At 29.9% G+C, this 26,559-nt stretch overlaps 1 protein-coding gene across 1 annotated transcript in view; it reads right to left on the bottom strand.

The window, feature by feature from the left end:
* LOC124498919 (uncharacterized) overlaps positions 1 to 26,559 on the bottom strand; it is a 71,844-nt gene that overhangs the window by 38,360 nt on the left and 6,925 nt on the right. The window contains exon 2 of the mRNA XM_075731246.1: positions 15,783 to 18,597. Within this exon, the coding sequence (XP_075587361.1) occupies positions 15,783 to 17,681 (1,899 nt within the window). The 5' untranslated portion in view covers positions 17,682 to 18,597. The remainder of the gene's footprint in view (positions 1 to 15,782; positions 18,598 to 26,559) is intronic.

Raw genomic sequence — 26,559 nt, 5'->3', positions numbered from 1 at the left:
ATACAAAAATACAAAATGAAATCGATTAATCCTAGTGTAGAAACAAATCATTCAATTTTTTTACAAACACACATAAATCTAACAATGTAAAAAATGATGAAAAAACAAGAATTTTTTTTAATCATAAAGAATTTTAATTTTAAAAACAACAACAACAACAACAACGAAATTCTACAATCCATTACGGAACATACACACACACACACACACAACCATTCGTATTAATTCGAATTCTGTGTTCAAGTTTTCATCATCCTGGATCTTTTTTTTTCTTGCTTGTCGATTGGATTTTTAAGCTAGTTAGCTTGTAACATACACACAGAGAGAAATGGAAACAAAAAACAAATCTTAAGCCAAACAAGTGACAACAACAACAACAATGAACAACAACAACAACAACAAAAAACTAATGCAACACATTCAAACACACAAATACCTACAAGTCCAAAAAAAAAAAAAAATACCATGGTTGAATTTAATTTAATTTTTTTTTCTATCTTCCATCACCACTACTATACTAGTGGTTGTGTTGTGTTGTTGTTGTTTTTTTACACTGTAAAAAAGGAGGAAGAAGAGAGAAAAAGAAAAACATTCAATGAATGTACAGGCAAGCTGAATTTAACAAAAAATTTAAAAACATTGAAATTTTGCACACACACACACACACACACTCAAGGGAATAATAATAATGTTCCAGTATTTTTTTTTCTTTCGTTGATCCATTTTATTTTCTAGTGAAAAATTTTTTTCCTGAAAAAAAACTGAACTGTGAATATTCTTCTTGTTGTTGTTGGTTGTGTTTTGTTTGTTGTGTATGTATTCTTGTCTGTCTGTCTTTGCTATCTGTTTGTTTGTTTGTGTGTGAAACTTTTTTTTTTTATTTCAATGCTTCATTCTAATGAATTTTTTTTTTGTTTTGCTTGATTCGTGAAATGGAATTCGTGCCGTTGTTGTTGTTGTTGTTGTTGTTGTTGGATAAAGTTTTTTTTTCATTCTTATGATGATTGTGTGAATGAATAAATGACGATGGCGATGATGATGATGACGAGCTACAGAATCAGCACAAGTTTTCAATCAACAAAATCAAGAATAAGAATAGGAAAGAAAAAAAATGAATTGCCAATCACACACGAACACACACACACACACACAAAGTGATGAATAGCTATCATGGCCATGTTGTTGTTGTTGTTGTTGTTGTTGTCGTTGAAAATAACAGAATTCATTCATAATTCAATTAGAACAACAACAACAACGAAAAAAAAACAAAACATTTCATTTGTAAATAAATAAATGACTTTTTTTACTGGTGAATGAAACAAACAAACAAACAAAAATTCGAAACAAAGATGGCAACTAGATGAATGGTTTAACACTCAACAAAAAAAAAAGAAAAGAATTTGTCGTCGTCGTTGGTGTTTTTTGGTTTTCTTGTTCTTGATCTGTTTGTTTGTCTGTCTGTCTGTCTGTGTTGTTAACAAGAATAAATGGATACCCAAGAGATATATGTGTGCGTGTGTGTGAATGTATCATTTCGGACAAACAAAACGACTTGAATCACAGTAAATTAAATAAATCACAATCTCACACATTTTTTGTTTTTGTTTTTTTTTCAATGAAGATGACACATTTGATAAAGCAGCGATTTCTTTTTTTTGGTTTTTTTCATACATAAATAACGTATACTATCAGCCATACAATTGTTGTAGTGTTGAAATGAAATCAACCGGAATTTTTTTTCTGAATATTGAAACCCAATGTCAATGAATTTCTGGTGAAAAAAAAAATCACTGAATATTTGCACGAACGCGTGCAAATATTGTTCGCAAACGAACACATGCATATGACACATATGGATATCATCACCCAATGCAGCAAAGAATTACATTTCATTTTCATGTGTAATTTTTAAAAGTCAAAAACCAAACAAAACAAAACAAAACGAAAAAAAGTTTTGAACAACAAAAAAAAAAATACCAAAACAAAGTTCATTGATTGATCATCAGATGATGGAAAATTCAATTGTACAAAACAAAACAAAAAAAATTCCTACAACAAATCAATGATCAGTGATTGTATCGAACACGCACACACAGGGGAGCATTTTTTTTCTAATTGAAAATAAACAACAGGAGCCATGTGTGTGTGTGTGTGTGAGTGTTGTTGGCTGTTTTTCGAAGAAAAAAAAACTGATCGACAACATCGATCAGTTTTATATGTATAGTGATAGAGATTTAAATCTATCAACGATCAATGAGAGCATTACTTTCATGGCAAAAAAAAAAAGTTGAAACTTTTCACATTTCTAGATTCACGTTATTTTGCTTGTGCTTGAATATAAAGAATATAAAAAAAAAACAAAAAAAACAAAAAAAAAAATTTCCACCACCCTCCACAGAAAATGACAAGAAAAATGTCATCAGGAAATTATCGAACATCATCATCAACAACAACAACAACAGTAACAAACGAAATTTTGTGCAAAGCCAGGGTTTCGATAGCATCGTATATCCATATATATATCGATGATGATGAGAAAATGGAAGAGAAAAAAATAAAAATGACCAAAAGCAAAAAAGTTTTCATCATCAAATCATCTTTTTTTTTGCTGGTTGTCCGCCAACACCACCAAAAACCGAGACACACACAGAGAGAGAGAGAGAGAGAGAGAGAGAGAGAGAGAGAGAGAGAGAGAGAGAGAGAGAGAGAGAGAGAGAGAGAGAGAGAGAGAGAGAGAGAGAGAGAGAGAGAGAGAGAGAGAGAGAGAGAGAGAGAGAGAGAAAAGTTAATTTAGTAGATTAATCATTCGCAAACACATTTTTGATCAAAATATCAAAAAAAAAAAAAATCATTTGAGAAATGAATCGACTTTTTTTCTATCTCAATATGTGTGTGTGTGTGTGCAAGTGTTTTTCAAATGGAACAAAATGACAAACATCGAAAATGTGAAAATCAAACGATCAAAATCAAGAATCAACATTAAAATTGAGAAATGTTATGGGTTTTTTTTTTAGAGAATAAGATTTTTACAAATTGATCAAATTGGTGGTACAACTATAGTGATAATTTAATAAAATTTCCTCAATGATGAAATTTTTTTTTCTTGTTCACACTGATATCTTCAATCATATCCAGACATTAGGATTTTTTGTTAATCTCGATTAATGTTCAAATTCAATGAAAGTAAGTAAGTGATGAACATTTTTTTTTTTTTTTGATGATCGATTGTGGTATAAAAATTTTGAAATCGATGGATCGATAGCGTGTGCGTTTAAAAATTTTAAAAAGTAAAACAAAACAAAAAAAAATGTCAAAATTCATGGCAAAATTTTTTTTTTTGTTTTGTTTACCGTTGATCATCATGGTCTGAACATTCATCCAACGACAGCATATTATTATCATGATTGAAGGATTTTGTTTGTTTGCAACCAGAATGAATGAATGGAACAAAACAAACAGACAAAAATTTTCCCATAAATTTTTTTTTTTAAAAAATGAGAAAAAAATTTTCATCATCATGTGCTGAAAAAAATATGATTGTCATCATCATCATCATCATCATCACCGTCATCCATTAAACATTCAAATAATAGGATAATGATGAGCCATGAAATATTCTGGCCACCACCACCACCACCACCATCATCACCATTATTCACAACACGGAATTTTTTTCTTTTTTTAAAAAAAAAACATTTTTACTCTTACTTTCACATGATGTTTCAAGAATTTATTTATTTATTCATTCATTCATTCATTCCAAAAGCAAGAAAATTAATTATTCAACATTATTTCACAAGAATTTGCATAAATTCATACAAACAAAAAGATCAGTCAGACAGGTTGATCTTGTTGTTCTTGCTGTTGTTGTTGTTGTTGTTATGTAGGAATGAAAAATTCCAGAAAAAAAACCAACAAATTCAGTATGAAATGAAAAGAATTTTTTTTCCCCATTCTTATCACTTGTTTATTGTCAAAATGTCAAGAAATGAAAGCCATGATTTTGTCCATAAAATTATTGGCAGTCAAATGAATGGGAAGAAAAAAAAATTCATTTACATCAATTCAAGTAACCAACAAAATGAAAAAAAAATAAAAATAAAATCAATTTTCGATCATATGTTGTGGGCGGAAAAAAATGGCAAAAACTAATTATTATTATGATTTGATTTACTCACTAATGGAATCAAGTGAATTATCGGAAAAAAAATTTTTTTTACCACTGGAATTGATGATAAAATCAAGAACTGGAGAGAGAGAGAAGAAAAAATTAAATTAAAAAACTAATGGGTTGTTGTTGTTGTTGTAAATGAAGTTTTTTTTTCCCAAAAAATTTCATTTACACTAATGTATTGCAGCAGCAGCAGCACCAGCACCAGCAACAAGAACAACAACAACAACAACAAACACTGAAGGGAAATCAAAAATAAAAATAAAAAAAGATAATCAAATCGAATTAAGAAGAGAAGAGAGAACAAAAAAAAAATTTCAATGATACCCTTTAAACGATATATTTCGAATGAAAAACCAATGTGTGTGTGTGTGTGTTTGAAATCATTGCTGTTGTTGTTGTTATTTTTTCAGGATAATAAAAAATAAAATTGCTACAAGATATAAATTTCCAGTGAACACAAAAAAAAAGTTGAAAATCAAAAAAATTGAAATTGAATTGAAAGCAATTTAATAGCAATTTTTTCATTGCTGCTGTTTAATAGAGAAAAAACCACCAACAAAAAAAAAAAAAAAAACAATTGACCGCAATCATACTATCTATGGGTATCTATGGATCTGGCCTATGACGCAATCCATGTTGTTGATAATAAATTACCTTGTTTTTTGTTTCTTTCTTGGAAACTCACAAAACATAAATATAATGCCGGCTGATATGATGAACAGGTGAGGAAAGATGATGGAAAAAATTCTCGAAATATTTTTTTTACAACGAAGAATATTCTAGGTACACCAAAAATAAAAAAAAAACTTGTCTATGTGAGTGTGAGTGTAAATTGCAAATTATTCTTTTCTAATATAACAACTACAAGCTAATGGTGATAAATATGAAAAAAAGGTAGTGCAGTATTATTGGGCTGTGCTAAAAAAAAAAAAAAAAATAACCAACCAACCAACCAAAAGAAAGAACTAAGCTATTTTAATTTACAAAATAAATGGTCACACAATCATCAATCATCTCATGTTGTTTTTTTTTGTTGTTGTTGTTGTTTGATTGGGTTTTTCTTCTTCTATTTTTTTTTCAAACGATGACATTTTCTACGAAATGAATGTTGCTTCCATCGTTTTTTTTATTTTGGTTGTTTGTTTGTTTATTTGTTTGTTTGCTGAAAGTAAACCTGGTTTTATTTATTTTTTTTTTACTTTCGTTACAGTTAGTACAGTTTGTTTGTATTAACCGTTTGTGTTCCAGGATCAACAACAACAACAACGGCAACAACAACAAATAAACAAACAAGAAACGATCATCATCATCATCATCATGGTTGTTTTATTTTCATTTTTTCTTTTCTGTTACGAAACGATGAGAATTGATCCAGTTGTTGTAAAGAAACGAGACAAACAAACACAAGAATAATCTCTAGGATTATTATATACTTGAAGGATGAGAGAGAAAAAAAAAACTCATCTTCATCATTAAACATTGTACAACACCGATGAGCACACACACACAGACAAATAAATAAACAACACAGACCTATAAATATGAATGAATATATAACCGATTTGAACATACACACCAAAAAAAAGTGATGAGTAAAAATTAAAATCATCATCATTTAAATCATCATCATGATATATTTCATTATGAATGCCGAAAAAATGAGAAAATTTTGAATCGATTCATCACTTGAGTCGATGAAGTGTGTGTGTGTGTGTTTATCATAGTCAAACAATTCGAGTAGCATCCATCTATATATAGAAATAGAAATAGGAAATGTGTACTTCAAAAGTAAGAAAAACCATTAATCACCAATTTCAGAAACCAAAAAAAAAACAAAAAAAAAAAAAACAAACACGTAGAATTTCAAACGAGAATAAAAATTGCACTTGTCATCGAAAAGAATTTTTTTCATCATCATCATCATCATCTTGGTAGGTATTATCTTCTTCCAATATAAAGGTAGAATAATTTCGAGAGATTCTTTCATTCAACTTGAATCGATTATTATGGATTTTTTTTTTCTTCACGGGCTATTCATAGATTCTGTTTGTTTATTTTATTACAATTAATAAAATTGTAATGTAATGTAATTGTTATTTTTTTTTGAATTTTTTTCCAATTCTGGATGTTTATTCTGGATTCTGGATTCTGGTTTTTCAATGAATTAAAAAAACCAGAATAAATGGGAAATAACATCGACATCGACAACAACAACAACAACAATCAAAGGCTATGTAAAGTGGCAGAATGGTGGAAATAATACAGACAAAATGAAAAAAAACCCTCAAAAGAGCAATTAATTATTCTAATTGATGAAACAAAACCAGAAAAAAAGAAAAGAAATCAATGGATTCATGTGAAAACAAAACAAAACAAAACAAAAAAAAAAAACACAAAACAAACATTTACTCATTCAAGAATCGAAATTGAAATTGAAATGATGAACCAATAAAAACAAAACAAGACCAAAAAAAAAAAAAAAAATAAATAAAAATAAAATGAAAACAAATTAAAATCACAATGTTAGTGATGGTGGTGGTGGTGGTGATGATGGCTGAAAGAAGCCAGCCTGCAAGCCAGCCAGAAAAAAAAGGAAAAAACAATCAAGCCAGCCAGCCAGTCATTGAATTTTCAACAACAACAACAACAACAACAATTCAGAATATCAATGAATTCAATGGAAATAGAAATGATGCTGATGATGATGATGATGATGATTCGGTAAAATGAATGCGAGAATGTGAAATGAAATTTGGCCAAATAACAAAGAAAGAAAGAAAAAAAAACATCAACAACGACGATATATGAAACAAAATAAAACAAAACAAAACAGAAAAAAAATTCACTAGAGATTTGAACAGTGATTGTAGCAGAATAATAACCAGAAAAAAAAATGCGAATGTGAATTGATTGAATCGATGAATTTCCATTTTGTCTATACACACCATACACTATACATACATCATTCACCCAAAAAACAAAAAATTTTGAATGATGATGTGATTGTCGAATTGTTGAAACAAACAAACAAATGAAAATGAAAATGAAAATGAAAATGAAAATGAAAACGAAAATATACAGCACAGACTGATTTTCAGGCTATTCAATCGTTTCAAATTTTTTTTATTTTGTTGGTTCCAAAAAAAAAAACTTGTGCTCCACAAGGAATTAGAGAGTTGGATGAATGGGAAAAAAAAATTTTTTTTTTTTTTGAAATTGATTCGTCTCGGATTACGAATATAATGATGATGATGATGATAATTTTCATTGAAACTAAATATTTTTTTTTGTGTGGTGAGAGGGAGGGGATAAATCCACCCCCCGCGATCACCACCACCAAAACAAAATCAAAATCAGAAATTGTTGCTGGGTTAATATTACAAAACCAATATCGTCAATAATGAGATGAAAAATTTATGGTTTTATTTTTCTTTTTTGGTTTTCATTTTTGGAACTTTTCATTTTTTTTCTGTTCCATTTTCATCATCTCTTGTGACCAATAATAATGATGATGATGATGATTATGATTATTGTTATTATGGATGGATAAACCATAAATATGATGATGATGATCATCATCATTTCATTTCATTTCATTTCATTTGAATATTGTTGAAATGATGAAAAAAACTACTACTTTTTCGACTATTTTGACTAAACTGGTTATGTACGTTATTAAAAATACTTTTTATTAATGGTTGATGATGATGACGATGATGACGATGATATTTAATGACTACAACGAAATTCAATCTGAAAAAAAAATATAAAATTGGTAAATTATTACCACACTTTAATATGATTTTTAGACAAATCTAAAGGGTATATATGGTTCGATGGCAATGTTTAATGTCATTCATTCATTCATTCATCTACCGCGCGAATCATCGAATCTCGTATTCAATTTTCATAATTAATGGACCAAATAATTTTCATTTATGGCTTTGGATTTTACATTTGTTGATGACTATGATGTCGTACGAGGTACCTCTTTCGTTAGAATTGGCGCTGGTGGTGGTGGTGGTGATTTCAGTTTACATTTCAATTCGATTTATTCAAAATTCTTTTCCTCTATTTTAATAATAATCAAATTTATTCCCACTCTCTCTGTCTAGCTAATCACATTTGTTTGAGTATGTTGGAGTTTTTTTTTTCCTAGTTAACCGAGACAAGAAATTCAAATGGAAAAAAAATTATTTATGACTTTTTTTTTCGCCAATCTCAATGATTGGATTGGGAAATGAGAATTTCGTTTTTATTTTTTTGAAAAAAAAAAAAATAAAAACGAAAACGAAATTTGGGCACAGGAAAAATGAAATAATTTATTTTTATTGGTTTATGAAATATATGGGGGAGGGGGGCGTTCCGATGCGAACGAAAAAACAAATTCGGCTTGATGTTTGTTTGTTTGTTTTTTTTTCTTCTTCACTTTCAAATGTAATATTCATCGTGTTTGTTTTCATCCAATTCATCCATATGTTGTTGTGTTTATTTGATGACGACGACGATGATGATGATGATGATGATGATGGTCAATTTGCACGCAATCTATAATGGACAACGGGATGCGAATAGGACAGGAAGCTAAAAATTTTTTTGGGTTCTAGTTTTGGGTTTTCGATGAAAAAAAAAACAAGCGAGCGAACGAAATCGAAAACTAGCCACTACTGAGTATTCATTGATGATGATGATGATGATAGCTTGTTATGGAATAATTGACCATCATTTAATGAATCAAAAAATGATAATCGAATTCAAATCGATCATCAATTGATTGATTGATACAAGTCACGAGGAATCATCATCATCATTGTTAATACGAAAAATTGTGTATGTGTGTGTTACTCGAGAACATGAAAAAAAAACAATGAAAATTTAAACAACTACGAAAATAAAAATTGGCAAATCCAATTTTTTTTTGCAGTCAAAATAAACAAACACACACACACACACACACAGAGATACCCAGATTTTTGATTATTTTGAAACCGGACCGTATAATAACCCCTCCAAAAAAAATTCAATCAGAAAATGAACATCATTCAACACAACGAGCAACACGAAAGATTGTGTGTATGTGTGTGTGTGTGTGTGTGAGAAGGGGAAAAAATTCTGATTTAAGAATGTATGCAGCACACACACAAAAAAAAATATGCACATCACACAGAATCATCATGATAATCAGAATCGACGAAAAAGAAAAAAAAAGAATGGAGAATAAGAATTCAACACAATAAACGAACAAGATAAAAAGAAAAAAAAATTTGCATAAATTTACATATTTTTAGCATGTTTTGTGCTTGAAAATGAAAAAATATTCTTTGTCTGTGCGTATGCATGTGTGTGTGTGTGTGTGTGTGAACAATGACTTGGAATCATTGTTGTTGTTGTTGTTGTTGAATACATTCATTTTTTTTTCAAGCTCAAATTACGAATGATTACACTTGATTCTTTCTTTCTTCATACAATCGTTGATTATTGAGATGTTCAAACATTGCATAAAATATTCTTTCACGTTCATCATCATAAATACAATTTCATTGAATGAATCTGATATGATGGTGTTGATGATGATGATGATGATGATGATGAAAATGAGATGATTTAATTTGTATAAATTCATCTTTCTGCTGAGAGAGAGAGAGAGAGAGAGAGAGAAACGAAAAAAAACCCAAGCCAATTTATGATGATTATGATTATTATTATTACGATGAAAGCATCAACTTTTATTTTAACATACACACACACACACACACAAGGGTTCCAAAGAATTTCTCTCTTTTTCGGCCATAATTCAGATCTAATTCTTTACTTACACACACACACACACACAATACATTATCATCTTTTTTGTTATATATTTTTTTATTACTGTAATGTACTACTATTGGTTGGTTGAATGAACACTGTGGAACACATATGGCCCAAATCATATTATCGAAAGATAGAAATAAAAATGAGGTGTGTGTGTGTGTGTGTGTATGTTATTCACGCTTGTTCCGATGTCTTTTTTTGGGGTATTATAGATTTTATTTGGATTTTTTTTTTTTTTTGATGGATATTATCATCATCATCGTATGAACTTTAAACAATTTGAAGCAGTGAAAAAAAAAAATTTCTCGTGTATCTTGTCGTTCATCAATGATTCTGGTCATCATTAACCACGAATTTATCAATTATTTTTCTTTCTGGATAAATTTAATTCAATTATTGATTTTATCCAATCAATTGATGATTTAATTTTGTAGAACAAAAAAATACTTATGACTTTAACAGGAAACAAATTTTAAATCCACCACTTATCCATATATACACATATTATCAATGATCAATGATGATGATTTGAAATGAAAAACGTATATGGATGATGATCGATTTAAATATAATCGGATCGGTTTTTTTTTGGGGAGTGGTGGTTAAGGATGAAAAAATAAAACATTTTTCATTTTGTTGCTACTTCTCATAGGTGATCATCATGATCATCATTATCTTTTCTCCTGTCCAATCAAATTTTATCAACATTTAGATGATAATAATACCATTGAATAACCATCATCATCATTCATTTATTCCATTATCACGTGAAATGATGAAACAAGAAAAGAAAGTAAAAAAAAAAAATTTACGTAATACGATTATAAAAATAACAAGAAGAAAGAACAAAAAAAAGTAGAATATGACCTTCGTTTTCGTGGAAGAAAAAGAAGAAGAAGAAGAAGAAAAAAAAACTCATGCCAGCCTCTTTCTTGCTTCAATAAGAACGAAAAAAAAACGAAAATTTTTTTCGTTTTATTTTCCAATTCGATAATTGACATCGATAGATGGATAAATGATGATGATGATTATTATTATTAGTCGGATAGTTAGTCTCAAAGTGAAGGTAGATGATTCTAGTTGATGGACAAGACCTATTTCGATATTGACTTGGGTCCGGCTTAATGATTATTAACACAACACATACACAACACAAACAAACAAACAGACAGACATTTGGGAGAAAAACGAAAATTTTTTCGTTTTTGGTGAAATCGAAATCGATCTTTTTTTTCAATACGAAGAAGAAGAAAAAGAAGCAAATCTTACGAAAACGAAGAGAAAAAAAACTCATCACTTTAGAAGAAAATTGACATCATTACCGAATGAAAATGAAATGATCAAAAAAAAAGCACAAGAATAAAAACCATCTGAAAATTTGTTTTTCGAAAATCTCAATCATAGATGATGATGATCGTCGATGTTTGAACAAATCAGATCAGATCAGATCAAATCAAAATCAACTTCATTCTCTCGCTTTCTGCCTCTCTTGAAACGAAAATCAAATTTGAAAATCTGATCATCAGCAGTAGCAAAAAAAAAATTGACTATTTATTCACAACGTAAGTGGCAAGTCAATCAAATATAAACAAACGATACGGGAAATATATATATTCTTTTTCTATATGGACCCGGTATATTTTTTTTTTCATTATCCCAATAACGACACAAATAGAAAGAGAGAGAGAGAGAGAGAGAATATTTCTCGGAATAATTTAGGAATTTTGATGATGATTTTAGTTTGAATTCTAGCTGTCTCTATTTTTTTATTTATTTATTTATTTACAATCAATATATCGATTTTATTCGATTCGATTTAGTACAAATCAAATTGCCATGAAATAATAATCATCATTTTTATCATTGATTTCACCTGCAAATTACTTAAAGTATACTGATTCTGATCGTTTGAAAAATATCAAATCAAACACACACACACACACATCACACAGAGAGATGCAAGGGGAGAAATAAAATTCTTTTTTTTTTGATCGGTATTTGAATCCAGAAACCAGAACCAGAACCAGAAAAATATTCAAACCAGGTCTCATCTGGCTCATATATGACAAAAACGTTTTCCAGATTAAACCTTGAGCCGTGCATCATTTCATTTCAACTTCATGTTGATCACATTTAAAACTTTTTTTTTTTTGGAAAAAAAAGAAAAAGAAAAGCATCGACTTAATCAAACGTACACATACACACACACATCAAACTTGATTAAAGTAAAATACAACATCCATATTCCATGTATCCATGCAATTCATTCGTTTTCGATTAAATCAAATCAAAAAAAAAAAAAAAAAAAAAAAAAATTATGACATTTTTTTTCTCAACCATGGATTCAAGTGAGATTCTTGAGATTCTTGATTTATTTATTTGGCAAATAATTGGCATATATAATATGTAAATTATAGACAAACTCTAAACAAAAACAACAACATTGGATGATTTCCCGATTGACTTGATATCCGGAAACAAGACAAAAAAAAAGGATTTTGGACTGCAAATGATGATGATGATGATCTTGATCATTACTTGAAGAATCATTTTTCTACATCTCAGTCATTCTCAAGAGAGAAAGAGGATTCTTTTCAAAATCGTAATAATGATGATTATGATCACATGAAGATGTGATAATGATGTGAGAGAGAGAGAGAAAAAAAAGTAGCAAGAAGAAGAAGCATATGAAATGATATCCAACTCTGTGACTTTTTTTTCACAAATTAAAAAAAAAACAAACAAGCAACAAACAGGAAGGAAAAAAAATTTCATCATTCTGGATGGATTTTTTTTCAAATGTTTCACTCTTGAAACTTTGGGAATACGAGACGGGAAAAAAATTTTTTCCACCACCAAACAACAACAACAACAACAGTGTTGAAAGAAAAAAAAACGAATTGAATATCAAAATTGTAGATGGAAATAAAATTCATTTTCTTTTTTGCATCTTCAATGGTTTGAAATGCAAATTCTGTGTGAAAAAAGACTGTTTACTCGATGATGATGAAAAAAGGAATGGAAATTTATTCCGAATAAAATCCATGCACATGTTTCTGTTATTATTATTATTGGATTGGCCTTTTACTTTATTTATGAATGCAGAAAAAGCAGCTTGTCTTTGAGAATATAGAGAGAATATTCTGGAATTTGCCATTTTCACAACAAACAAACAAAAAGAAATTGCTTGACCAAATTCTAGATCCAGAATGGCGAATGATGAATCGAATGAGAATGAAAATCAAATCGAAAAACAATGATAGATTAACGGAACAGAAACGAAATGAAAAAACAAATATGATTCAAATTTCGCTAGAAAAATATATCCAAATTCCATTATTCCAAATTTTCATTCAATCCAAAAATGAATGAATGTGAATGGATAGGATTTTTCTATTCATGAATTTAATGTTTTGTCTTGTATTGTGTGATCAATCACAGTAATCACGCAATAACAATGTAAAATGGACGTGGAAAAAAAACAAAAACAAAAACAACAACAAAAACATTCATGCGACAATTCTTTACACACACACAAACACGATGATGGACAATGATGAATTAAGAATAGGAATTTTTTGAATTTTTTTTTCTCTCTTGCAAATTCTTCAAGAAGAGAAGAAAAAAAAGGAGAAGCGAAACCAAATAATAAATGATGTTGAATCATCAATGAGAAACACTATGCATGACATTTTCAAATACAAATGGAATTGAAATGCATCGAGAACATTTCCAAACAAACAAACAAACAAAAAAAAACAGTAAGCTTTTTGAAAGCTTTAAAAAAAAGATGGATGTATTTCACTTTCTATTTAGCTTTTTTTTTCCTGGATATATAGTGGACAACAAACAGGACAAGATGCTAATTTCAGATGGATGGATGGATGGTTGGCCATTTCGATATGCTTTCACCCAAAATGGATTATTCTTATGTTTTCGTTGTTGTTGTTGTTGTTTGGTGAAATGTCAAGATCTATCTTTCCAATTCGCTATTGGGAATATAGTGAAAATTTCCATAAAGATGAAAATTTGAATTTTACTCTATAAGTAGCAGCTACCAGTATGATAAGAAAATCCATAGAGAGATCAAAGAAAAATCACCAAATCTAACCTAATACCTGCACACACACACACACACACACACACACACACACACAAGAATGAATAATGTGTTGACCTCGGATCAATTTAAATCACATTTTCCATATTGGTCACCATTTTTTTGTGATTATCCACTATAGAATTATCAAATGTACAGAAAAAAATAATAACCATCATGAGTCATCATCAATATCAATGGACAACACATATGACAAAAGCAAAAAAAAAAAAGAAAAAAAACCTGAATGACTCATAATTATTATGAATATATTCGACATTTATGTTTGAAAATTTATGGGCCATTCACATACAGCATCAACGTCAACATTTCCGAAAAAAAGGGGAAAAGAAACCAAAAAACCAATGAAAAAAGGCCCCCAAAAACAATTAAACTATATAATGGCAGGGTAAATATTATCATTCATTATTATTATTATTATTACTGGATATCATCATCTCTTGTAATATAATATTTTCATATATTCTGAAGCGAACAAGGAGCAAAAAAAAAAACTTTTTGGAATCTTCCACAAACACACAACAACAACAACAACACTTGAATATATAACAATAACAACAACCATTCTGAATGGATATCGTATTTTATCGTATTCCAAATATGATGGTGATGAAATTTAGGCTTTTTTTATATTATACATATTCCATTCATTACTTCATCTTTGAATCTTCATTCACACACACACACACACACACACTTATTGGTCACAAAAGCAAACAAACACACACACACACACACGATCCAATGTCTGTGTGTGTGTGTGTGTATGTTATACCGAAACGAATGTAGAAAAAAAAATCGACCAAACGAACCGATCGACTGAACGACTTGATCCAAAAAAAAAAAAAAATGTTTCACAGTATGTGTGTGTGTGGATAGAATGAATGAATGGATCACAAATACTCAAATAATAATAATAATAATAAAAACTGCTATACTATACCATATTCATACGATGTGTATCCACTTAAGTTTATTTTCAGTTTAGGTTTAGTTTTTTTTTCGATTTATAGTTTCGAGAAATAGTATCTATCTATCCAGAATAGAATAGAATGGATGGCAATAATAATAATCTGAAATGGTCTAGATCGAAAACAGGACAGTAAAAAACTTTTCTCATTTTATTTACCATGGTTATTAATGCAAACTATTTCTCACTGTTCTCACACACACACACACACACAAATAATCAAATAACGAATAAAGTTCATTATTATTAAAAAAAATAAACTGAACTTTGCCCTTTGTTGTCGATGCTGCGGCTGCTGATGATGATTTGAATTAATTGTCATCTATATCTCAATGTCACCATCGATCATTATTGTTATTGATGATGATGATGATGGAAAAAAAATAAATAATTAACGCACTTGGAAACAGAATGAGAGAGAGAGAGAGAGAGAGAGAGAGAACTTGAGAAAATTGGGTTTAATGCACGTGCTGCAAGTGATACACGTGTATGTGTGTGTGTGTGTGTATGTCAAATATGCCTACAAGGCAGTAATATTAATAATGATGATGATGACAATGATGGAAAAAAAATGTCTTCAATGTGTGTGTCTGATGTATTCATTTCAATTTTTTCTAGAGAAAGTGGAGACAAACAAAAAAAAATCCATGCAAAAAAAAACAAAAACGAGAAAAAAAAATCTTGTGTGTGGCCAAACTACTTACCCCAGGCTCTGGACATTGATTAACACTGCCGGCAATATAATCCATATTACGTGAATAAACACTGCCATTATAACAGAGATGAATATTTTCAGCAAAACGTTGTTCAATATCGGCGATGGGATATACACATAATGCCGATTTACCACCATTAGGACGATTAGTATGATCATGGCTATTGGCAAAAACACCAATCAATACTAATGAACCACGTTCAATATTCAATGAATCAGAAAGATCAGAACCGGCTTTTATTAGGATGGCATCTTGTAAAAGATTAAATTGTTCAATATTTAAATTATTCATTTTTGAAGAATGCTGATGATGATGATGATGATGATGATGATATCGTCCATTGTTTGTCGTTGATGATGATGACGATGATGAATATTGTTGATGATGAATACATTCTAATGTTAATTCGGTATATGTATGGAAACCAGCATCACTAACACAAACACGTGATAAACGTGTTACATAGCCCATTTCTTCTAATGTACGAAGATATGAACGACGTTGTATTTGTGCAAAATAAACATAATCATTTGCATAGAATCCATAAACATAATTTACAAGAAAATAATCACGTATATTCGAACTGATATCAACACGTGCACTATCAGCAAAACCACGATCAATTATAGTGAATAATCTTGATGATTCTAATGAACGACCAGATATGGCTGGCACCATATCACGATATGGTCCAATACGTGAATCAGTTGCTGCCACATATAGAATGGGTGTCAATTGTACACCAAAATATCTTGCTGGTCCAACAAATGCAATTGTTGATGAATTTTCATCATTCGATGCAACCGGTAATGGTATGAGATCTTCATGTTGTGAAATATCCTCTAAACGATGTCTAGTACAAGCACCTTGATGAACAGAACCACATACAATCAACATACGTGCATATGGTTCGATTAATAAGATTTTATTCACATTATTTGTAATCTGTACAAGATTTGGATCAACACCGGAACAATCGGATGGTGGACAGCTAGGACTATCACGTATTGGACCAGTACGTACAGCATGTTCCACTCTCAATGTATTGGAATCTAATTGAAAAATCCAATTGGATGCACCAACATAAATATTGCCAGTAATTGGATCCAATTCAACATGTGTAAAATTAATACTTTTATTCGATGTTGTATATGATTTTAGCGTAGAATTTGTATTCATTGAAATTAAAGAATCTGTTGTTTTTTTTGCACTTTTTTTCATTGTTAAATCATCAATTGATGATTGATGATTATTGTGAATATTTTCATTAAATAATGAACCAACAGTATCACGACGATTTTTATTAAATAATTTTCTATGATGATGATAATGATGATGACTATCATGTCTTATCATGGATTTTTGTTGTTGATGATGAGAATGAAGATGTTTATGTCGTGAATATAGATGATGTGAACATGATGGTGATGATACGATCAAAGTATCATTATTATTTGGATTTTTGACTAGAATTTTTGTCATTTTTGATGAATTTGCTGTCGAGACGGTGGTTATATTCACAATATTCATTAATGGTGATGATGATGATGATGATGATGGCGATGATGACAAATGTTGTTTTGTCATGTTCTGAAATGTTGATATATGTTGACATGATGATAGAATAAATATTAAAAATATCCATAATAATGTTGATGACATTTGTTGATGATTTGATGGTTGACATATTAACGTTCTTTTTGTTTTCATTGATGATGATTGTGTTGTTGTTGTTGTTGGTGGTGGTGGTGGCGGCGGTGGTCGACCATTCAATGTCCATGGCCAGAAATTATTATCATCATTATCATCACCCAATGTTCTACGATGATGATGATGATTACTATTACATTTATCAATAGCCATTTTTTTCATTTTTTTTGTTTGCATATCATTTTGTTAATGTTGACATCATGTTGTTATTCATCTCCATATTCTGTCATAATGTTGATGATGAAATTCTTTAAAATTCATCATTATCATCATCATCTTGATGATAAATAAATGAAAAAGAATCACGAAAAAAAGAGAAATGAATCACAGCTAGAATGATGTTTGTATTAGATGATGATAATTAATGATAAAAACAAAATGGACACAAACACGTAATTTTTGTCGGAAAAAACTTAGAAAAATCACAACAACAACAAAATCAGCAGCAGAATAAAAGATGAATGAAATGAACAAACGAATGATAAGATGATGATAAGATGACGAAACCGGCCAACAGTCATAGCAATGTAATCGATCGATTAATCGATCAATCAAAAAAAAAAATGTTCAACACAATACTATAATGATGATAAACATGACAATGAAAATGGATGCGGCCATTGGCCCACAAACAATGAGTTGATAATGATGAGTCAGCCAGTTGATTATTATTATTTTGAAAGCCAGACAAAAAAACAACATTCAATTCACTTATCAATGGCACGTGATGAATAAATTAAAAAAAAAAATGAAATGAAAACATCCAATCATCATTATTTATATAGGGGTATGAAAAATAGAAAAAAATGGGCGAGACAAAACAATTGATTGATCGATGATGATGATGATGATGACGAACAACATGACCATCACACGTGTGAGTGGGTGGGTGGTACACTAGATTTATAATTTAATCATCCAAATCAAATAGCGGCGATGGTGGTATGGCCATGACTTTGTATATATAGCACCGTATTGTTGTTGTTGTTGATCAATCAATTTGATGCGAAAATCAATCAATCAACCATAAATCCTGTTGATTGGAAATTCTTGAAAAATTCATTTGATTTTTTCTGCAAAAAAAAATTCAAATCTAAAAAAACAAGACAAGACAAGACAAGACAAAAAAAATGACATGGTTAAAACATTTTGTTGATATTGAAAAAAGGAATTTATTCGAAAAAAGAAATGAAAAAAAAAATTTCTGGCCACACAAGATGTGTATAATAATTATGATGAAGAAACCTGAATTATTAATAAAAAACAAAACGCGAAAATCACATCATCTGAATCATGTAATGTAATAATAATCAATTTTATAATCACAAGTTATTTACTGGATTATAATCATCATAATCATAATCATCATCATTATTAATAATAATCCAAAAGTTCAAAGTTCAAAATTCATTCATTTAATTCGTAAATATATATTCTCAAGGACATACATACAAGCTTTTTATTTGTTGTTAATAATTGAAAAAAAAATCAATAATGATGGCCAAAATGAAGAAAAAATAAAAAGTAAAGTAAAGTAAAAAAAAATCAATTAGAATCATCCTATTCGCCCAGGTGGTGGTGGTGGTGGTGGCGGTAGATGATTGTAGCATCAGCAGCAGCAACAACAAAATAGGGTAGCTCATCTTTCAAAAGAAAAAAAAACGCGAAAATCAACGCGATCAATGAACGATTGTGAACAAAATGAAATGAAATGAAATGAAAAAGAAAAATAATTTATGATCATCATCGTCAACATCATCTTGACCATCTTGATCATCATGATCATCATGATCATCATGGGCCAGAAAAAATGATTCTTGAGTGTGTGTGTGTTGTGTGATTCAAAATTTTTCAACAAATCAATAAATTTTAAAGAACAAAAAAAAAATTCAAATGGCAAGAATTTGCTGTTTTAATTCATTCATAGATTTTCGTTCGTTCGTTCGTTCGTTCGTTTTTTTTTTTTTGGTTTTGAAAAAAAGGAACCAAAAATAAAGGCAAAGAAAAAAATCCCTGAACAAACAGATAAGATAAGATGATGATGATGATGAAAAATGAATCCAATTCATTAACATGAAAGACATGAGCTTGATTTTCGGACTTTTTTTTATTTTGGAAAAAAAATGAAAAATTAACATCAACATGAACATCGTTTGATCATGATGATAAAGATGGTTGTATTTTTTTTTCTGTTGGGTTTGTTTGTTTGAAAGTTTGATTCTAGAAACATACATCATCGTCATCATCGATCAGTGTTTTTTTTTTCGCCATTTTCAAATATTTTTTTTTTTTTTTGCTGGTCAACTTGTTGCTGCTGTTGTTGTTGTGCATGTTGACCATCATCATACATCGACATTCTTTACTTCATTGAACCGTAATTTTAGCAACAGATACCAACAACAACAACAACAACAAGTGTTACCATTCATCATCATCTAGGTAGTAGTGCGTGTGTATTTGGAATTAATCAAAATCAATTTACGTGAAAGAGAGAAAAAAAATTGATTTATATTCTCTGTTGAATTTTTTTTTTACTTTTTCAATAAAGCAAAAATCAATTGAAAAATTTTAGACATTTTTTTTCACAAGTGCAAAAAAATTTCAATTTTTTTGCATTTTTCATTCGGAACTAAACAACAACATTCATTTCTCATGTATGTAGACCACATGGTGTTTTTTTTCGTTCGTTCGTTCGTTCGTTCGATCGATCGATGGAGATCGGACTCTCATTATCATCATTCAATTGGCCATATTATCAATAATAAACAAAGAAAACTAAGAAAGAGAGAGAGAGAATCGGGGCCTATTCCACATGTCAAAGGTCAAACTTCTTATTGATGTGTATGAGTGCTGGTGTGTGTGTGTGGTACATTAATAAGAGTATGGGCGTTACTTCTAAAGTCTCGGTCAAATATTGCCATCATTTTTAGTGATGAGAATGAGAGAAAAAAAAGAGGCCCGAAACATATGATGATAATGATTGGAGACTAGATAATGGTGATGGTACTATTTTGCTTCAACGACGACGACGATGATGATGATGATGATGATGATGCTATGAAATGGACCACCATCACCATCAACGACCATTTTTTTTAAATTCATTCAATGGGACCATACAAATAAACATAGTGAATGAATGAATGAATGAATGAATTGACTGACTGTCCATTTCTTCTATATGTAAGATTCCGGCAAGGAAAAGAAAAAAAATTCATTGAAGCTTAAAATGTTTGGATAAAAAAAAGGGGCAAAAAAATGAGAACCGAAAATCAATCGACCGTTTCGGCCCTCAACATACGCACACACACACACATACAATTGACCATACTGGAAAAAAAACTTCAAAGACGGCTCATCATCATCATCATCATGATGATAATCATGAAGAAGCAAAGCATAGCTTGCGTGTGTGTGTGTTTGGAAATCAAGTAAAATAGGTAGACATCGAATACATTTACCATACACCGAAAAGATGATGATGATAAAAAGAAACGAAATTCACGAAATTCAACAATGGTGGCCAAATTTTTTTTTTCTTCATTTTCTTTTACCAGACAAGTTTTTTTTCTACAAACAAACAAACAAACAAACAAACAGACAGACAGACAAACAAGTGAACAAGAAAAAACATTCAAACAAGAATATCGGAACAGTCATGGCGGTCGTTCAATCAGCCGAGAAATTTTTTTTTTGTTGTTTTTTTTGTTTCATTGACAAGGTCTATGCTGTCTTGTCAAATTATTCGTACAATTTTTGAATAAAATCAAAAAAAAAAAAAAACAGAAACAGAATCAACAAGCGATAATTGATATGGATATTGAAAGAAAAAATAAAGAATGAAAATGTCGTAGTTGGAAAAAGTTGAAAATTCATTCAAAAAAAAACAAGAAAAAAAATCAAAATGACAATAATTCACAATAGATCAAAATTCTTGATTGTTTTTTTGTGGGTTAAAATAAAAAAAAAACAACAACAAAAAGTTCAAAGGTCACTGCATAACACAATGATTATAATGAAAAAAAAAATGAAGAAGAAAAAGATAATCTTGAGATCGTGTCGGCACGACGAAGACGACGACGACAACGACAAGTAAAGTTTAAAAACTTTAGTTAATTGAATCCAATTGATAATGATGCAACAACAGCCAGCCATATCAGCGAAGCATGCAAGCAGCCTACCAGAAAATGAAAATCTAATCTAACTATACATATAACCTGGCTATAATCATCTACTGTCCGCCAAAAAAAAAAGAAAGAAAGAAAGAAACGAAAAAAACCCGAAACAAGAGTGGCCACCATAATGATGATGATGATGATCATCGACACAATGAATATCATCAAGAAAAAAAAACCTGCGTGGCAAAATCCCGATTACATTGATGATAATAATGATGATGATGATGATCAGTGAGATAAAAAGGCCACCATGGTAAATGATGATGAATACCACGGCCACCACCACCGCCACCACCACCACCACCATCATCATAATCATTATCATTATCATTATCATTCTGATTTTCCATAATCTAAACCAAGAAAAAAAAAGAACATCATTCAATGAAAATTCAGTGAAAAGAACTATTCAATGAAAATCGAAATTGAATGGTGAACAACAAAAAAAAAAAAAAAAAAATAACAAAAGTATCACAAAAAAAAGGGGAAATTTTTCACTGTTTTTGTTGTTTTGTTGCTTTTTTTCTCAAATTCAAATTCTACTACACTGAAAGTAGAGACAGAGAGGTCATTTTCATCGGATTCAACAAGTGAATACAAAAAAAAGCAAGTTTTTCGTGTGTTTCAAAAATTCATCATCATCATCATCATCATCATGATCATCATTGTTCAGGTTGGCCAAAATGGAAAAAAATAAACCTGAATAAAAAGTGAATATTTCAATGATAATGATCTTGATTGCCAATGAATGATGTGAATATTGAAAGAAAGAAAATTTCAAAGTTTTTTTTCGTCGTCGTCGTCGTCGTCGTTGTTGTTGTTGTTGTTATTGATTGCCTTTAAAAGATTATCAAATGACCCTTTTATTTGAATGGAAATAAGAAAAACACTTGAAAACAAAATAAAGACAAAATAAAATTCAAATCACGCGCCAAATGATGCTTCTGTTATGCAGTTTAATGGATGAATTTTTTTTTCTTTTTCATTGGAAAACTTTTCACATGGAAATAATAATAAAATTGTGGAATGAATATCAATGAGAATCGTTGATTTTTTTCAGCAAAATAAAAAAAAATCGATTTCGTATCGAAATTCAACGAAGAAGAAAAAAAATGACTATAGAACGATAAAAACAAAACAAAACTGAGTTTTTTTTTGAAGGGAAATTTCCCATAAAAAAAACAACAATAATAAGCAAACAAGTTCAAGGCGTGCAGCGGTAACAGATTTTTGATTATGATTTACAAATTGGATTTTGAATCATCTCCATCATCATCATCAGGTGATTTGGATCTAAAAATACAGCATCAACAACAACAACGAAAACATGACCTAACCTGTCATTGAAAAAAAAAAATGAAAATTTAATAATCAAAAAAAAAAAAAAAAAAATGGCGCCATACAATTTATATACAAAGGTCGCGCCCATCATCTTCATCATCATCATCATTCAATTCAATTTATCATCATCAAACAAACAGAGAAAAAAATTCTGAATATAATAAAAATTGTACAAAATAAAAGAAAAAAATGTACACAAAAATACTGCTACTACTAAGCAAAACGAAAAACAAAAATTCAATTTATTGCTCCAAATATGGTCAGACACACACACACACACACACCGAGACACCGACACACAGAATAGATAAAATGTAATCACAAATAATGTTATGACATATTATTATTATCATCATCATCATCATCATCAAGAAGCGTTTCATTTCATTTCATTTCTTTTGTCCATTCACATATATTACATAAACACACAGTTGATGATAATAATGATGATGAACATCATTATTGATTTGAACATACACAATTCGTCATGAATTTCAAGTTTATCCACACACACACACACACACACATATCAAATCCATCCATCCATCCACCCACACACACAGACAAAATCAAAGTTTCAATAATAATGAATTTTTAGGTGAAAGAAATGTAAAAAAAAAATTTAAAAATTGATGGATTACTAAAATGGAAATGTAAAATTATTTCAACCACCACCACCACCACCATCATAGCCATCACGACCACTGCTGTCATTATAGTTTAACACATCCATGCCAATGTTTTTTTTTGGGCGTGTAAATTGTCAAAAAAAAAAAAAAAAAATGTTCAATCACGCATACATCCAAAAAAAACCTGCCCATTTTATTCGCTTTATTTTCATTTTCAATTTAAACATTAACACTTTAACTGGGCGTATATGATGATGATGATGATGATGATGATTTATTCCTACGAAAAAAAAAAAAAAATAAAATAACAACTTCCAGATGATCATCAAGAGGGAAAAAAATACAGAATACGAATACGCCTCAAATATTGAATGATTAACAACACAACAGTGTGTGATGATGATGAGAGCAAACACGTGCAATGATTCCATGACAGCGAAAGAAACAAATTATATTTGTTGTTGTTGACCACACTCTATGGTTGAGAATCATAGAAACAAAAAAAAATTTCATTTCCATTTCCATCATCATTTGATTCAACGTGTCATACGTGACCTTTACCCTGACTGCAAAAAAAAAATCATGTGTGTGTGTGTGTGTCAGAGGTTAGATTGGAATATTATTCACAGTGGTTGCAGCAGTTCGTGTATCGCAAAACGAGAGAGAGAGATAGAGAGAAACGCAAATCATCATCAACATCACCATGACAATCATCATCATCAATGTTGGAAATATTATTATTATTAAATGATGGAAAAAAAAGTGACACGTGACACTTTAGTTTTCAGAACAGAGAAAAAAAATGGATGAAAAAAATTCTATGGATTGAATCTGAAAACTCACTCACGAACACATTCAAACATACATACACACACACACACTTGAAAGAAAACGAAAAATTATTTCATTTCAAACAAATTTTCTTCTTCTTCTTTCATTTTTTTTCAGAGCTGTCATTTCGCAAATGATTTGTGCGAAATCTTCTACCATCGCATACACACACACACACACACACACACATCAGAAATCATTGTTCCAAATGAAAAAACATTTTTTTTTTGTTTTGTTTTCTGGAACAAATTATATTTTGTTTGTTTGAGAAAAACTTGTTTGATTTCAATATTTTTTTTTTTTTGTCAGCGACAGACAAACAAGACAGTCGAACAAACAAACAGACAGACAGATAGATAGATAGAGAGGAATTGGAATTTGGAAAATTCATTCGATCCATCATGAGACGATGATGATGATGATGATGATGATGTAGTTGGAATTTTGGCCAAAAAAAAAAAGATTCGTCTAGAATTTTAATTAAATTTTCGCTTGCCTTTTATATTTAATGTTTTTTTTTCGATTCATTCGAATCATCATTTCCGTTTCTAATATCTATGTTTTTTTTATTGCCAATATTCAATATGGAAATCATCATCATCAAAAAAAAAAAAAAAATTCATATTGAAGTTGAAAACATTTTTTTTTACATTCATGGTTACAATATATATGGGAAAAAAAATTTTTTTTTTTCATTTTATCACCAAAATTGAATCAAAATCAAATCAACCGAAAATATTGATGATGAGACTGATATTTTGTGTGTGTGTAAGTGGGTACAGTGGATACAGTGGGTCATCGAACATTCATTCATTCAACATTTCGCATTTTTTTTTCTAAATTGAAAAATTCTTTTACAAAATATTGTACCACAACAACAACAAACCAAATAAACATTCCAGCATAATTCTTGTTCCACACATACACACAGACACGAGAAACGAAAAAAAAATCATGTAAGACAAACCCAAAGAATTTCAAAATTAAACAACGACAACAATGATGATGAAAAAAAAAGTGTTGTATTGTATAGCACTTGAATATTCTTGCCAAAAAAAACCATCATCATCATCTCGACAAACAAACAAACAAAACACGAATATTTGCGTTGCAGTCAGTCAAATTCTGGCATATTTGTTCACTTCTTGTTGTGTATGATATCGACAGAGACACACACACACACACATAGATTTGACATAAATCAAACAAATAAACAAATTGGATGAAGAACCGATTGAAACGATCGATTTTTCGTATTTTCGTTTTTTTTGGTTACATGAAAAAAAACAAACAAACAACCAAAGAGAGAAATGAGAATGTGTGATGAATAAAACGTGAATAAATTGTCATTCACCATTTCGATGAAATGGTAAAAAAAATAAATGGCAACGCAATTGATTGAACAAGTGAAAAAAAAGCTTGAAAAAATTTAATTTCGCAACATATCAACAAGGAGAGAAAAAAAAATCGACAAACAACACAGTGTGACAACCGAAATAGACAGACAGACAAACAAACATGTGTGGAGTATAGAACTGGATTGTAATTTTTTTTTCACTTGTTTGAAGAATTGAAAATTCGATTGAAATTGGAATTTTGTTTCTTTCTTTCATCATCATTTTGCTTATGATGAATTTTCATTCTGACAAATCAATTTCAATTTTTTTCCATTCTACACACATAGAATAAATGTATGTATAGAGTAATGAAATTTAAATTATTTCATCATCATCATTGTTATTTAATATCCAACAAAATCAATAAAAGCCTCGAGCGACAATCATGATGTGATAAAGCAAGAATATTTCTTGTTTGTAATGGAAGAAAACAAACTTTTCCCAGAAAATTTCTTTATATATGGATTTTCATCGAATGTGATTGATGTGTGTGTGTGTGTGTTGGTGTGGTGTGGACCAACTTTATTTATTAGTGATAAAGCCTGTTATTCATCATCATCATCACGAAATGAAATAAAATGAAATGAAAAAACAAACAAACAATGTTTCATTTGGATTACACACACACACACACAAACAGACAAAATGTGACATAACCAATCGAACCCCGTGGATAAAA

The sequence above is a fragment of the Dermatophagoides farinae genome, chromosome 5 (genome assembly GCF_024713945.1).
Source record: "Dermatophagoides farinae isolate YC_2012a chromosome 5, ASM2471394v1, whole genome shotgun sequence".
NCBI classification, from domain to species: Eukaryota; Metazoa; Arthropoda; class Arachnida; order Sarcoptiformes; family Pyroglyphidae; genus Dermatophagoides; species Dermatophagoides farinae.
This window is presented reverse-complemented; position numbering and strand designations above follow the sequence as displayed.